At 36.8% G+C, this 14,235-nt stretch overlaps 1 protein-coding gene across 4 annotated transcripts in view; it reads right to left on the reverse strand.

Moving 5' to 3' along the window:
• DLG1 (discs large MAGUK scaffold protein 1) overlaps nt 1-14,235 on the reverse strand; it is a 144,863-nt gene that overhangs the window by 89,901 nt on the left and 40,727 nt on the right. For 3 of the 4 annotated variants that reach the window (XM_030455937.1, XM_030455936.1, XM_030455935.1), the window contains exon 4: nt 3,199-3,363. In XM_030455937.1, coding sequence (XP_030311797.1) covers nt 3,199-3,363 — 165 coding nt within the window. Of the gene's footprint in view, nt 1-3,198; nt 3,364-11,851; nt 12,090-14,235 lie in introns of those variants that run through there. The other variant, XM_030455940.1, reaches the window with a different exon arrangement.

The following is a 14,235-nucleotide window of genomic DNA, read 5'->3' on the forward strand; positions in this document are numbered from 1 at the left end:
GCAGTACTTAATGTGGAACCATTAATGAACAGAACACTCACATTCCCATCCTCCAAAAATTTGGGATTCACATTTATCTTTTTGGTCATTGAAAACTGCTCTTTGAAAATCATCCGCCTGTCCAAGCAAAGCATAAAAGCTGTTTTAAATCCCAGAAAATCTGACAGCTTTTCTCAAGAACAAAAGGTAAAACAGGCATTTGCCTTCTTCACTGCCTACTATTAATGTTCTGTATTACTGCTCTGGCCTGCAGAGATCTGGCTATAGAAAGGTATTCCTCAAAATCTGATTCTGCTGCCCTCTGCAGCCTTTCTTAAAAAGCAGGATATGATCATGAAATCAGTGTTTACCTTTGTTCTTCAAACTAATAACCCTGTATTTGAAATTTCAAGTGTATTTAACAATTACTTTTTAAAGCTTCTCCTATTAGTCTCTTGTTTAGTGTAATAAACATAACATCCTCTATTAAATATAGTCTCATTATGCTAATATACTACTGAACAAAGCAATCAAGATCTTGTTTATTAGCTAAGACCTGGTCCCTACCAAGTCAACATACCAAATCAATTACACAGAACACTCTTAACTCAGAGCTGCTGTTGCTAATCTCATCTTCAGCATGAGCTATGCTAAAACTATGAACTTCTTGGACATCTTCAGGCCAAACGAAGAGAGGTAGCAACCTTGGGTTTTTTCCTTACATAGTCAAGTTTGAGTAAGCAGCATTTATTCCAATAACTTCAAACCATCTCCTGACCAAAAAGAAATTTTCTGAGTTCAAAGGCATTTTATTCTAAAAGATGCCATTCAGACTCCCAGGACCTATGATACTATGGATGCACTACAAAAATCTGAAGACTTCAGCCTCTGATTATAAACCATGCAGAAGTTAACTTCTTCAGGAGATAATCAAGTCCGGCACCAGCTTAGTATCAGAACTCAAAGTTGCACAAATTGCTGGTAACCAGCTGAGACCTGGACCACCCACCCCCAGTTTTCTGTTGAACAAAGCTAAGAGATTTCAGTTCTACTATACACTGCTTTTCATACAGTGGTGATTTCCCAGCACTTAGCAATTTTGAGAGAAAAACAGCAGTAATCCTCCTCAGAGATCTAAGATAACAAAGTGTTTTGAAAAGACTTCCCCATATATTGTAGCTATACTGAAACACTGCTTAACTTTAAGAACAGTTAAAATGAGATGGAGTTTCTTTCTATTCTGGAAGAAAGAGTTGAGAGTTGCACCCAAGAAAAATTTCAGTTTGGATCACATCTCAGCAGAGAGAATCAGTCACACACATTTCTGTAAAACTTTTCTGGGTTATACATCACTGTCTGTACATAAAGGTAAAGTAGTTAGATGACACTCAATTAAAACATAATAAGGCTTCTATATAATGCACTAAATAAAAGCCTTGCTTGTTTGTGGAGACCGCCTGACCTCTTTAAGGTGGAGATCACTCATACAGTAGGGAGATAAGAAACTCATCTTTCATCAAATGTTAATATTTCCAATATTAAATCCTTACTTCAGTATTTCTGCAGTTGGCTTTTTGTAAAAATAATCTGAAATGGAGTAAAACAACAGAGAAATCTGGTTTTCCTAAGATCCAGGCTGGCAGAAAGAAACCAAGGTTTCTTCTGCATTCCTTTTAACAGTCTCAAATACAACGAAACAACACCTAGTCAGTTCCAAGACGTAAAATTTTCAGTCTAGAATTTTATTTTTTACTTCTATGAGTTTCTGGACTGGGGAAAGCATTATACTTAATTACTTATTCAGAGTTTGCTTCTTGGATCCCATTATGATTTCTGAAACACAAGACTGACTGTACCAGGAATTAGGAAAAGCTTGCTGAATTAACAGAGTTGAGCTTAAGTCCTCAGAGATGGTGGATTTTTCTGTTTGCATTCAAAATGTAACATATTACTTTCTGAATAGTAAAAAATTCAGAGAATTGGAAGCATGTTACTATGTGTCTACCTTCAGAAGCAGCAGATGATTACAGCCATGGCCATTCTCAAAACAAAAGGTTTGTCACATTAGCTTTCTTATAAGGCTCTTCAGCAGTTAATATAGCCCACTTGGAAAAGGTTTTCATTAGAGTTTAAAGAATTCAGCTTGCCTGGCTCTTGAAGAGTATGAAAACACACAGACAGTTCACAATGGAATTATAAGTAAAAATAGGTCACTTTGTTCAATACAAACATATGCAGCAGGACACTAAACACACTCACTTGCTATAGTTGGTTCCTCTATAGAATCCTAACAAGTCAATTATAAAGTGCTCATACATTCAACAAGATTTTTCTTCACAATAAAAAAAAAACAAACAACAAAACACAACAACCTGGGAACAAAGCTAGGTTCAAAGCAACTTTTATCTTAAAAGTATTGCAGCACTTGTTGCAGGACACTGCCAGTTTCGGTCATAAGGGATATTACCACACGCAAACAATACATGCTAAAAGTAGCAAGCTATAGGCCTACCACAGTGTTAGTTCACCTCATCATTCTAAAGCCAAAGTATTCACCAATATCAATTCTTTTCCATTTTCTCCTCAAAGCAAGTTACAAAGACTCACAGGTGTTAAAGAAAGCAACATTTAGCGGGGCACACTAAAATATAATGCTATTTAGAACAATATTAAGCTACATCTCCCTGCTAACCCAGTAGACGAAACTGCCTGCTACAGCCCCCTCGAAAACATCATGCTCAGTTTGTCCTCCCCTTTTCAAATCTGTCTTGAAGTTACTGGAGCTGTATTGAGAATTATGGCACTGTCAGGTTAAAACCTCCAGAGGCATGTATGAAGCTTGGCTTATTACCTTTTCCACATAGCTCTTCAATTAACATATTTATTAGAAACAAACTCAGAATTGATTCTACAGGATTCTGGTAGAAAACCCAAAATTTAACTGACAGCAGAAACTGATATGTCTCTCAAAACTGCACTTGAGACCTTAAGTTACCTACATTAGTTATCCAGGCATTTTACTATCATGCATATTTAACTAGAATGTCTAGAGCTAAGTTAATGCTTTAACATCTACAATGTGAATTTTATAAATAAGCTGTTTCATTAAAAAGCAGAATCAAGTTCACCTCACGCATTTTCTCCCCCCAGAAAATTTTATCTCTGGAGAGTACAACCAAAACAGTTCACTCTTACTTTTATAACTTTTAAAATGCCTACCTTTACCGGTGAAATATGAGAATGGGAAACAAATCCATGAACATTCTCAATCTGTGACAGATTCTTCTCTGATACATGAACCAATTCTGGACCTGTCACCTCATTGGTAATGTGTGGAGAGCTGTGCTCCTGTGGAGGTGTATCTTCATCCTGATAGCGGTATTTCTGAAGAAGACAATGATAGAGGAAGATCAGTCTACCATAGAAAGATGACAAAATTATCCTGAAAACCTAGATTAACACAGAATTATTTTTTTTTCTAGTCCTGTTGAATTTAAGGTGAGAAATACTTTTATTAGTATTTTAAGCTTAAAGATTGATCCCATCTAAGAAGGTTCTCCTCACCTACAACTACTATAAAGCCTCCTCATTTTCTTTGCCTATCTGCATACAGTAACATGCACCCAAAGACTTTTCCAGGTATCTTTGCCCTTTGCTACTTTTTTCCTTACAAACACTTTAACACTACATTACTCACTAATAACAAAAACTCTTGGTACCAACTGCTTTTGTTACCTTGTCCGGCCTTTAAAAACTATGAGCCTCCAAAGCTTTTTTCAAAACTTCCAATTTGGCACAACTGCACAAAGATTTTTTTTTGTCTGCTAAAGAGTTTCAGCTTTTATACCAGGGTATCAATACAGCAACTCACTACTGCTAACTTCATCATGAAACAGTAAAATGAGTGTTTGCTATCAGACAAGTTAAGCTTCCCCAACAAGTCTTCAAACAGAAACACAAGACATTATTCAGTCTTGGTCTAATTAATTTGCATTCAATTTAAAAAAACAGACCTATTAGTTAGCCACCAGGGATAGTCAGACTGTGCTGTATGCACACTTGCAAATCACTACTAAATGGTATTAATGAAATCAGGAGGATATATAATATTCACCTGTTCTCTGGAATGCAGAGTTAACTGCTCAAACAGCACCTCCAAAAAACAGCACATTTACAAACCCAAATGCAAGCTTCACCCCAGTTTCACCTGTGAAGTCTTGGACAATGCTGAGACACTTCAGGTAGTCCATGCATTTTAATTCTTGTCAAAACAAAGATGCAAGCTGAAGTGCAGGGTTTATTGTGTCTGTAAGATGCACCCCATGATTTTATGGCTACATTCACTTTCACACACTACTACTAAACTTCTGGAGAATATAAATCCTTGTTACTAGAGGCTGAGCATGTCATGTCATAAAATAAACAGAAAGACCATCTAAACATGCAATGTTTTTAAACTTCGAAAAAGCTTTCATATTACTGGAGTATATTCAGGATTAAAAAAAAAATCAGAGGAAATTTATTCTAACAGAATTCTAAGATCTACTACTGGTTAAGTCAAAAATAGTCATCTTCTTCACAATTGTATTACATATCATTAACCAGTAGACCACTGCAAGTAACCTGTTTGTGTGTAAACAAGTGAACACTGCACCAAGGCAGTACTGGATAAACAGTGCATGACAACTCTGTTGACAGTTACTGAAAATACAATTTCAGGCTAACACAAAGACTCCTAGCCCCTCACAGAAAAGTTCTGAAATATCACAAAGCTATAAAGCCCACAAGATAAATTACAAAGAGACTGCTTGAAATGATCCATCAGTTACTAGTTTCCCTTTCTTTGGTGTTGGTACCCAAATCAGCAGCAATTGCCCACTTTCTTCTCCTTTATAGGATTAGACTTGTACTGGTACCGACCCTGATTCAGGCAGGGACTCAAAAGAACACTAGACAAAGTGCAAAAGGAGAAAGGAAATCAAGATGGGATGTCTCTTTTGGAGGTAAGCTACACATCAGTCTACTCTTGTCTTCTGCAGACACACAACATAGCAATATTACAGTTTTGCCAGTGAAGAAGTGGTTCAATGGAGCAGCTGAAGTCACATAACTGACCTGCACTGAAAGAGAAAGGATTTGTTTGCTCTTCTCTTTCCTGTGCAATGCTGTTCTGCCACCTCTAAGATTCTCTGGTAAACAAGTTAAGTTCCCACACTAACTTAGAAGCAAAAACAGCTTTACATTTCCCACTGCACTTTACCTATCACAGCCTGTCCTACAGCACCCATCCCCACCCCTGCACCTCCAAACCTCAAAACAACAGCAACAACCCCGCACCCAACCACACACCTGCAGGTAGACACTAGAGATGAGGTGTTTCTTTTAGCTGATAACCAATTTATTTTTGTACTTAAAAAATAAAGCTAAAAAAAATCATCCACACTACTCAATTCAACCCTTTATTGTTGAGACCATGCAGGATCAAGTTCTTCTGTATAAGAATTATGCTTTTGAAGTATCAGGAATTATATAGTAGAAGCAATACAAATATATTTTCTCTATAAATACTAACAATTAGCGGAGAAACACAAGGCAGAACAAATAATTCCAAAGAGGAAAGCAAGCACATTAAGACTCCTGTTATTACAACAACCAATATCACAACACTTAATACTTTCTCCTTTTCTGAATGGCAAAGAAGAAACTGTGAATACAAAGAGCTGTGAAAAATCACAATGATTACACAAAAAGCCCCAGTTTTTCAAATCTTAAGCAGAGAGGTTTCACGAGATGACCAAGCCAACTTAATAGCTCACTATTAGCAGAAAACAGTTTTTGCTTTCCTTTCCTTGCAGCAGTGAGATGCAACACTACTCAACTTCAAATTCTTGTCATTCATCTATTTGATGGAATTAACTTGTTTTAAACTTATCAAAACAAAACCCTGAAAGGACTTGACATTAAGTCTCTAGAATAAACATGATTAACATTAGAAATAGGTAACAAATTATTGCTTAAAGAAGAGTGTTTGCCAAACATAACACTGAATATTAACAGATTGTAAATAAGATCACACTGGAAATTAGCAAAAATAAACACCAGATGTCTAGGAAACCAAATGTCTTGCAATATCAGAGAAAGCAGGAATTCTGCAAGCTTAAGGAAGACAGCACTACCAGTGAAAGTAGTATTTGGATGGACTTGTGATCTGTAGCCAGATCTCAAGGTTCAGTTTGACTTAAAAAAAAAACAAAAAAAAACCCCAAGAGTTGTTAATTACCAAGTTCATCTCAGAAGGGTCCTGTGGAAAGCTAGAAGTGGATCTTTACAGTTTAATTTTTAAAATAAATAGTCACCAGTCAACCAAAATTAACTTACTTTGCAGATCAGTCAATTTCTTTAGGCAAAGCACAGAATTACCCTTGATTTTTTTTTTTTCTGAAACCAGACATGTATTAGAAATAGATATCAGTAGTTATAATAACATAATGCATATGACACTTACTGGATCAGTATACCATTATAATTTAGATTAAAAATGAAAAATTGCTGTGGCAAAGGACTGTCTCTCACCAAGGACAATGTTTCAAAGTTCAAATAGAAGCCAAGGACATGAAAACATAATACCCACAACAGTTCTTATTCTGAAAAGTAATACACTATCCCTGCCCTTTGCAGAAATAATTTTTCAGCTGAGTGCTTCAAGTATCTTATAACTGCTAATTCTCCACAGAAGTGTTTTGTACTACTTTGGTGTGGAGCAGCACCTCTGCAATACTGTGCCTCTAGACTGAGGTAGTGCATTCAAGTGATCTGGTACAGTCAGCCACCATTCAAATATGTCCTCTCTCCCAGGGTCTGCCATCCCTCCAACAAGAGTTCAATCAACTGTTTCAGTGATGCCAAGTTAATTCTACTGCAAAATCCCATGCAAATTACTCTGTGCAGGAGTCTCAAGATAGGGTTTCACAATGCAGCTCAGCTCACCCAAAGGACACATTCAGTTCCTCTAGGTCCACCTGTACAACTTCCTGACCCTTTCTTGCTGCTAGTACCACCTGACTTCAAATGGTGACCAAGCTCAGCAACCTAATCCAGCAGAATGTTTGTTGCCTCTTCCATCAATATTAAATTCTCTTTAATTCCCTAAATTGGCTCACAACAAGATGAGACATGCAGTACTGCAGTCATAATAGGGAGAAAAGCAGGTAAACAGTAGGACCAACCCATCTCATAGTGGCTAGCAGACCATTTCTCCACTTTTAATCAAGAGAATCCAACCCTGCACCAAAACTCAAACCCAGGCTCCAAGGAGACGCCCTGGCTTGGAAGAGACAGCCAAGCAATGGGCATGTAAGATCAAAGGAATTTTTTTAAAAAGCAGGTGTGGCAAAGCAGCTCTGAACTTGCAGGCAGACTGCCTCAGCTGTTTATCTTGGAAGTTTCCCAGCACTCGATTGGGCAGGAGCCAAGCACTTTAGCCACTTTTAAGAAGCTTTATAGAACGCTGTAGAATTTATAATAATAATTTAAAGTCCAAAGCCACCAAGTGCTAAATATTTAACACATGCCTCTGATGGAAATACTGCCCCAAAGCGTACAGTTGCAGATGTACAGGTGTGTCAGGGTTAATTAAAAAAAAATCTCTTGTAATGCAACATAGTTAAGATTATTTCTTCAGGCTAGATTATACTTTCTGTAATTTTTGATTTGTCACCAAGCACTACAGGCAAAGTTATTTACTGGTGTAAACTAATGAAAAATCCACTTACTTTAACAAAACTAGTTTACACAAGACAAATAGATGGCTCATATTAACCACAGTGAAATCATTCCTTGTGTTTTGTGTTCAGGCCCGCAGCCTCCCTGCTTCAGTTTCCAGGTCTAATGGAGTTAGACAAAAATAAGGATGAACAAAGTAACTGCAACAACTTGCAGAATAAACAAGGATTTTGTGGACATTTTGTAAAATTGTTTTTCAGAATACACATCACCTGTTTATAGAAAATGCACCAAAAAGCTTTTGGCAACTCATTCTTTAAAAAGTTCGCTTTAGTCTACATAAACTCTTGACTGCATTTTAAAAAGAAGATATTTCAGATTAATACATATTGCAACCCCTAGTGATAATTAAGTTGTGGTGGTTTGGTTTGTTCTTTTGTTTTTTTGTTGGTTTTTTTTTTTTTTTTTTTGTTATGCTTAAAAGAGAAATCTTACTGAAACAGATATTAAAGGAAATTATTTTTAAAATACTTAAACAATCTCATGTCCTAAACCAATTACGTATACACACAACAGTATGCAATGCTAGTACTCCATAGATTAAAGAATGTCATGTTCATGGACTGAAAATTATTTATGCAAGAACACCCTTAACTACCAGGTAACTTTGTGAAAAAAAAATACAAGGTAGCAGTAACCACAGTTCTCTTTAAAACAGGATGTGTATCAAAATCCAGTTTATATTAGATGTATCCATCAATTCACCATTTTATGTAAAAACAAAATTTAAAACACAACAATATATCTTTTCTACAGTCAAAGAAAAAAAATCAGTGCTAAAACAGCTTTAATACAAAGGCGACAGGGTGCTAAAGAAGAAATATAGAAGTTGCTAAATTGACCTCCTTAAGCTCACACTTTCCTTCTCCAGATTTTAGCCATCCTCAATCACATAACAATACGACTCCCAAGTTACTGCACAGTTCCAGTAACAACAATTACAAACAAAACCCAGGAAAGCACACAGCCTGCCTTACACAGTCTGTTCCCAGCTAAGTTTTCATTTTCAAGGATACAAGTCCAGCCTATCTTTTGAAAGAGGTTAAGAATGAGACAGGACTCTAATAAGTAAATTTAATTCCGTTAGCATATAGAAGGTCCCAAGAGCAGACCCTCTTTGATGCAGTATGAGCAGGCAGCATGATAAAACAAAGTAGCTTTTGACCATTTGCACCATTCCCTGGGTTTAAATACCTGTCCTTGTTCACTCACTGCTCCACCTTAGAAATTCAACTAAATCTGAAAGGACTCCTCAAAAATTATTCCAGCAACCAAAGGTGTCAGGAAACACTGCTTTCCATTCAGCATGTCCCCTCCTGAATAAAGGGACCAGGATGCATTATGTCAAATGGAAATTAGTAGAAAAATCAGTAGGAAAATACGATACCTAGAAGTTCTTATGGAATCCCCTCAAAAACCTAACCTTTACAGCTCTGACAGTCTAATACCATTAAGCAGCAAATAAGCTCCAACAACTTCAACAGCAGCAACAATGCAGTCAAATTTTGCATGAGCTTGCTAAAACATCAGTAACAAGAAACACTGAGTATATGAAGATGCTGATATGTTTCACCAACTTCCCTGTAGTCTATCAGAAGTGCTAAACCAGAAACTAGTGCTTAGGAAAATAATAAATTGCCTTCCTCATGGAGGAAAAGAAAAAGAAACATAAGATATGATGCTCTGCTATTGCAGAACTGAAGTTAACTTGAAAACTTCTTGTTTGTAAGAATGGAGCGGTTTATGAAACTCAAATACTTCCTCTTTCTAAGTGAACAGCAATTCACACTGAAAAGTTAAAAGCCTGGGGCTCACAAAAGAATCTTCAGTCATGTAAGAGAAGAGGATAGGTGTTTGTGGATTTTCAGAACTTCACTGATCATGGATTAGGACATACAGTTTTATTTTCAAATTAGGCCTCAATATGTGATCAACTGAATGACTTGAAATATTAGAAAAGTCTTTTTGATCTGTGTCTTTGTTCTTTCAAACACAAGTTCAGTACTTTGAGTAAATGCTTCATCCACTGTTTTCTTTCAATAATTAGAGCTAAGACAAAAACAGAAGGCATTTTACCCCCTCTCCCCTCAGGACAGTTTCAGTTTGACATTGTATCTTTAATAAAACCCACACAGAACATGTTTATTTAGGTCAGAGTGTTCCATCAAATGTCAAAATGCACAGCCAGTGTTAAATGTAAGTATTTATGTAATACTTCATGCTGTGGATATCCACAAATGATACAACAATTTAAGACACATTTACAAAAAATACCAGAAATAGTCGTAGTGAAGAAGTTCACTTATTCCAGAATGCCAAGGAAAAGAGACCAAAAAAGGAACAGTCAGATAGTGAATGTTCTTTTCTTAAGTGGTCAAAAAAACAGAAAAGGAAAACAGAAAACACTATTTCATAGGACTATTTGTGTGAGATGAATTGTTTCTTTGTGTAAAGGACTGAACAGGTCATCCTGTATGACTGCTTCACATTGTTATTTAACATTGACTGATTCCAAGGCTCTCAGAGGCCAAGAGTATTTTATTTTTAGTACAATACAACCCTGCAACTTTTCTTCAAAAAATAATAAGTTCCTAAAGCAAAATCTCTCTGCACTACCAGCAGGGTACAACTATTTAAACCTAAATCCTTCACAGCTCATTTGGGATGTAGAGTATCTACTTTGTATTAACAGCAATACATGTTTGTTTAAAGATAATTAAAGGCTCTGCCTGGAGCACAGCAGGCCAGCCTGGGGCTCCCCAGTAGCACACCCCACATACGGGGCCAGCTTCTCCCCGGGGGCTGGGGGGGTGATGGAATCAAAGCAAGGTAAGAAGTCATTAATGCATTCAGACAAAGAGAGCCCCTGATATGAGAGTACAGTAGAAAATGCCACCATCGCTCAGTTCTGACACAAAATGCCTAAAGTGGATTCTGGATGTTTGCTGGGTATTTTTAGTTTAGTCTTAAAGTGAACAGCATCTCTCCTCTGCACTTGAACTGGTAAAATGGAAACCAAGATAGTATTTTCATTCTGTGCCTTTCTCTCCAAGTTTATTGTTTAAATACAATAAAATCCTACAAATAAAAAGGAGTGTGTAAGTCTACAAAAAAGATAGAAATCTTAATTTTAGAGCAAATGGTTTCCAAATTGTTTGAATAAATATATGTGTAATTTCAATTGAAAAATGCTCTGGACACATCAAAGATTCAAAACATGGCAAATTCCAGCCTAGGTGACATTTATTCAACATCAATATTTTGCAGTATCTCTCTAAAAATGCATCACATATATGCATATATATATGTTTATGTGTACACACACAACCATTGCTAACTTCAAAAATAAAAACTCATTTAACTGCGTTTTGTTAAACACAATGAGCACTGACTTGGGAACACTGAATATGCAAAATAAGTTTGAGAGATTTCTGAATCTCTGTCTCACAAGTTACTTCACACACATTTCCCTTTAATTTTCAAGGGGCTTTCCAGTACTTTGTGCTCTCATCATATCCTTCATGTTACACAATGACTTCAGTTAAAATAACAGTTTTAACAACACAGAATATATTCTGTTTACTATTTGGAGGATAACCAAATTAGATATGTTTTATTACTCCAAAATCTAAGCAGTTGATGTAGTCTTAAAATGACTAAATGCCCGAGGGCACTGTTAAATCCAAACCTGCCACTAACAATTGCTTCCATCAATATGATGTCAGGAGGCATTTCCAGCCCTGCATCTCAGTGCAAGTCTCTTGTGTATTTAATTCTCTACAGCTGACGAAAATGAAAGGCAAGTGCAATAAACTGATTACATGATGATTAATGCTGATTAATGGAGAATGACGACATTTTACATGCAGCACTTAGTAAATTCAAAATGTTGTTCAAAGGGACCTTTAAACAGTAGGAATGATAATTCAATACTTCCAACACGGACACCAGGAGCTCTGGTAATGAGTAAGGTATGGAGCAAAACACACCCTTTTTAATCGGAAATCGAAGGTACAGTTACATTAGATATAATGTCAATCATTCATTAAACTCAGCTTACATTTCCAGGAAAGTCCTTTTATAGACCCACCTTACATCCAAACATTAAAGATATTGTGTTGTTGGTACACGCTACTTTACAGTGGCAAAGCATCGGAGAAAAACAATCCAAGTTTTTTATGCTAGGAGACATTTTTTCAGACCCTGTGCACTTCAATCGATCCGTGATCGAGATTCCAGAAAAATGCCTGTGTAAGCGCTGCTTGCTGCCTGTCTTTGACATTTAGTCCATAGTGTTCAAAAATAAGCCTTTATATAAATAGGTTGAGTCCTTCAGGAAGAAAAAAAAAAAAAAAAAAAAAAAAAAAAAGAAAGAAAGAAAGAAAAAAGAAAAAAAAGCTTCACAATAGAAACCAGACCTTTAAAAAAAAGCAAAGAAAAAATCCTGCATCCATTTTTGAAATTTTCAAGTCAGCTTTATGTTTAATTACGTGAGCATCAGCTTCAAGTGACAACTGGCCCGAAGTAATACTCGGATCCGCTCAGCCAGAACCCGGGGTTAGATCCACCGAGGCAGCTCCACCTGCTGCAGTGCAAGGTCTGTCATCTCCTCCATGAAAACAGAAGCAACTCCAGCAGAGCCACTCTGCTCAGTGTGTGCTGGTTGCTTAGGGGAGGGGCGAGATGTTGCAGCAAGGGACTCGTTACACGGCCCGATGGAGAGAAACCCAACACTTCCTGCGAGGTGCTTTCGCACTGCACCAATGAGCATGTGAAAACCCGCTTCAAAATCAGCTGTGCATAATTATAAAACCGGGGAAGTTGTAGCTTAACAGCAGGGAATTTGCTGAGCTGCAGTTTACAGTGGCTTTTTTTCAAGGAAGTGTCAGCAGACCACAAAACGAATGGCTACAGGATATTTAATCCTCATTTTCAAACATTAAAAATTCAAGGTTATTTGACACATATTGGAAAAATGCTTTAACAGTAAAACTCCTAATGGTCTACCAAAAACAATAAAAAACACAGCTACAGAAATACATGAATATTCTCCAGTTTCAGCACACACTGAAATCAGAGGGTGCTATTTTTTCCCCAGTTATCACTAGGAAATCAGGAATAATATGGACTACACATCAGTTGGGTTATGAGGAGCTCTCAGTAAAGCCATTCCAGCAACTGTACATGTAAAGCAAAGCAGTTTGAAGAAAAAGGCTTTTCTCCTTAGAACTGAACTAAGTGGACACTCTTCAAAATGGTTGGGGGGTTGTTTGGGATTTGGGAGGGGGTTTTTTGTTGGGCTTTTTGTTTGGTTTCATTTTTTTTTACTTCAACCCTGTAAGGATTAAAACTTTATTTCTTAATGTACTGGAGGCCCTAAAGGATTTTAATGTAATTATATATTTTTTAAAATTGCATTACAGAATTTGATTTAAAATTGTGATTTCTCTGTCCTATAAACTAACAAACCTTTGCAAAAAAGCAGTGAAATGTTAGCCATCACTTCTCTTTTTAATTGTAGTGAATGGTATCATTAAAAAGCACTTAAGACTTTCAGAAAAACCCTGTTAGGTGACTTGACTGTTCACCTAAATTTACACCTATAACAGCCTTCTGTCATCTCCCTTTTACTTCATTTAGTTTACCTGATAAGCACCCCCTGACGTAGAAACCTTAATGTAGTGTAAAAGTGCCATCTACACTTACAGCTCAGAAGTGAGTAACTTCATGAATTATACTGAGCCAGTCATCTTTATATAAATGTGTAGATTGATGCAAGCAAAACTAAGGCAAGATGTCTGGAGAAAAATGTGTAACTCAGCCCACAGTAAACCTCGAAATAAACTTCATTTGCATGAGCACTTCTTTCTTGGTAGAATATCCCAGGACTACCAGGGACAGCATTTCCATACTTACAAGCATAGTTTTCTGAGCACCATGTGTCGAGACCTACGATTTTTCAGAACCAGCCTCAGACATCATCCTCCACAGTAGGGCATCTTCTGCATGCCAATGCAGCAATAGGGGTAGGACCAAGCAAAAAAAAAAAACCTGTTTTCCTTTAACTGGCTGATGGTCACAGTACACAGTCTCTTATCTGAAGAAATAGGGCAGAAGACAACTCAATATATACTCAAACAGCAGACAATAAAAGAGGAAAAAATGCACAAGGGGAAGGAAAACAGTCTCCAAGCAGCCTCTTGCCAAATGCAAGAACCTTCCTAACCTACAAAATAACTTCTTCTATGTACCGCAGATCCATCAACAGTCCATCTTACATCCATATTTCTAAACAAATTGTAATTATATCATTTTGTACAAAAATAACACAATCAAATGCATGGCAATTTCATGACAACAAATGAAGTCAGCATGAAAACCAGTTCTTGAATGTCACAGAAAGAGCTTTTTGCAATGCAGAAAATATAAGCCCTGATGTGCCATGGGCATAGAAGAATCAATAAGAGAAAGATG

This window comes from Calypte anna, chromosome 9 (assembly GCF_003957555.1).
Source record: "Calypte anna isolate BGI_N300 chromosome 9, bCalAnn1_v1.p, whole genome shotgun sequence".
NCBI lineage: Eukaryota > Metazoa > Chordata > Aves > Apodiformes > Trochilidae > Calypte > Calypte anna.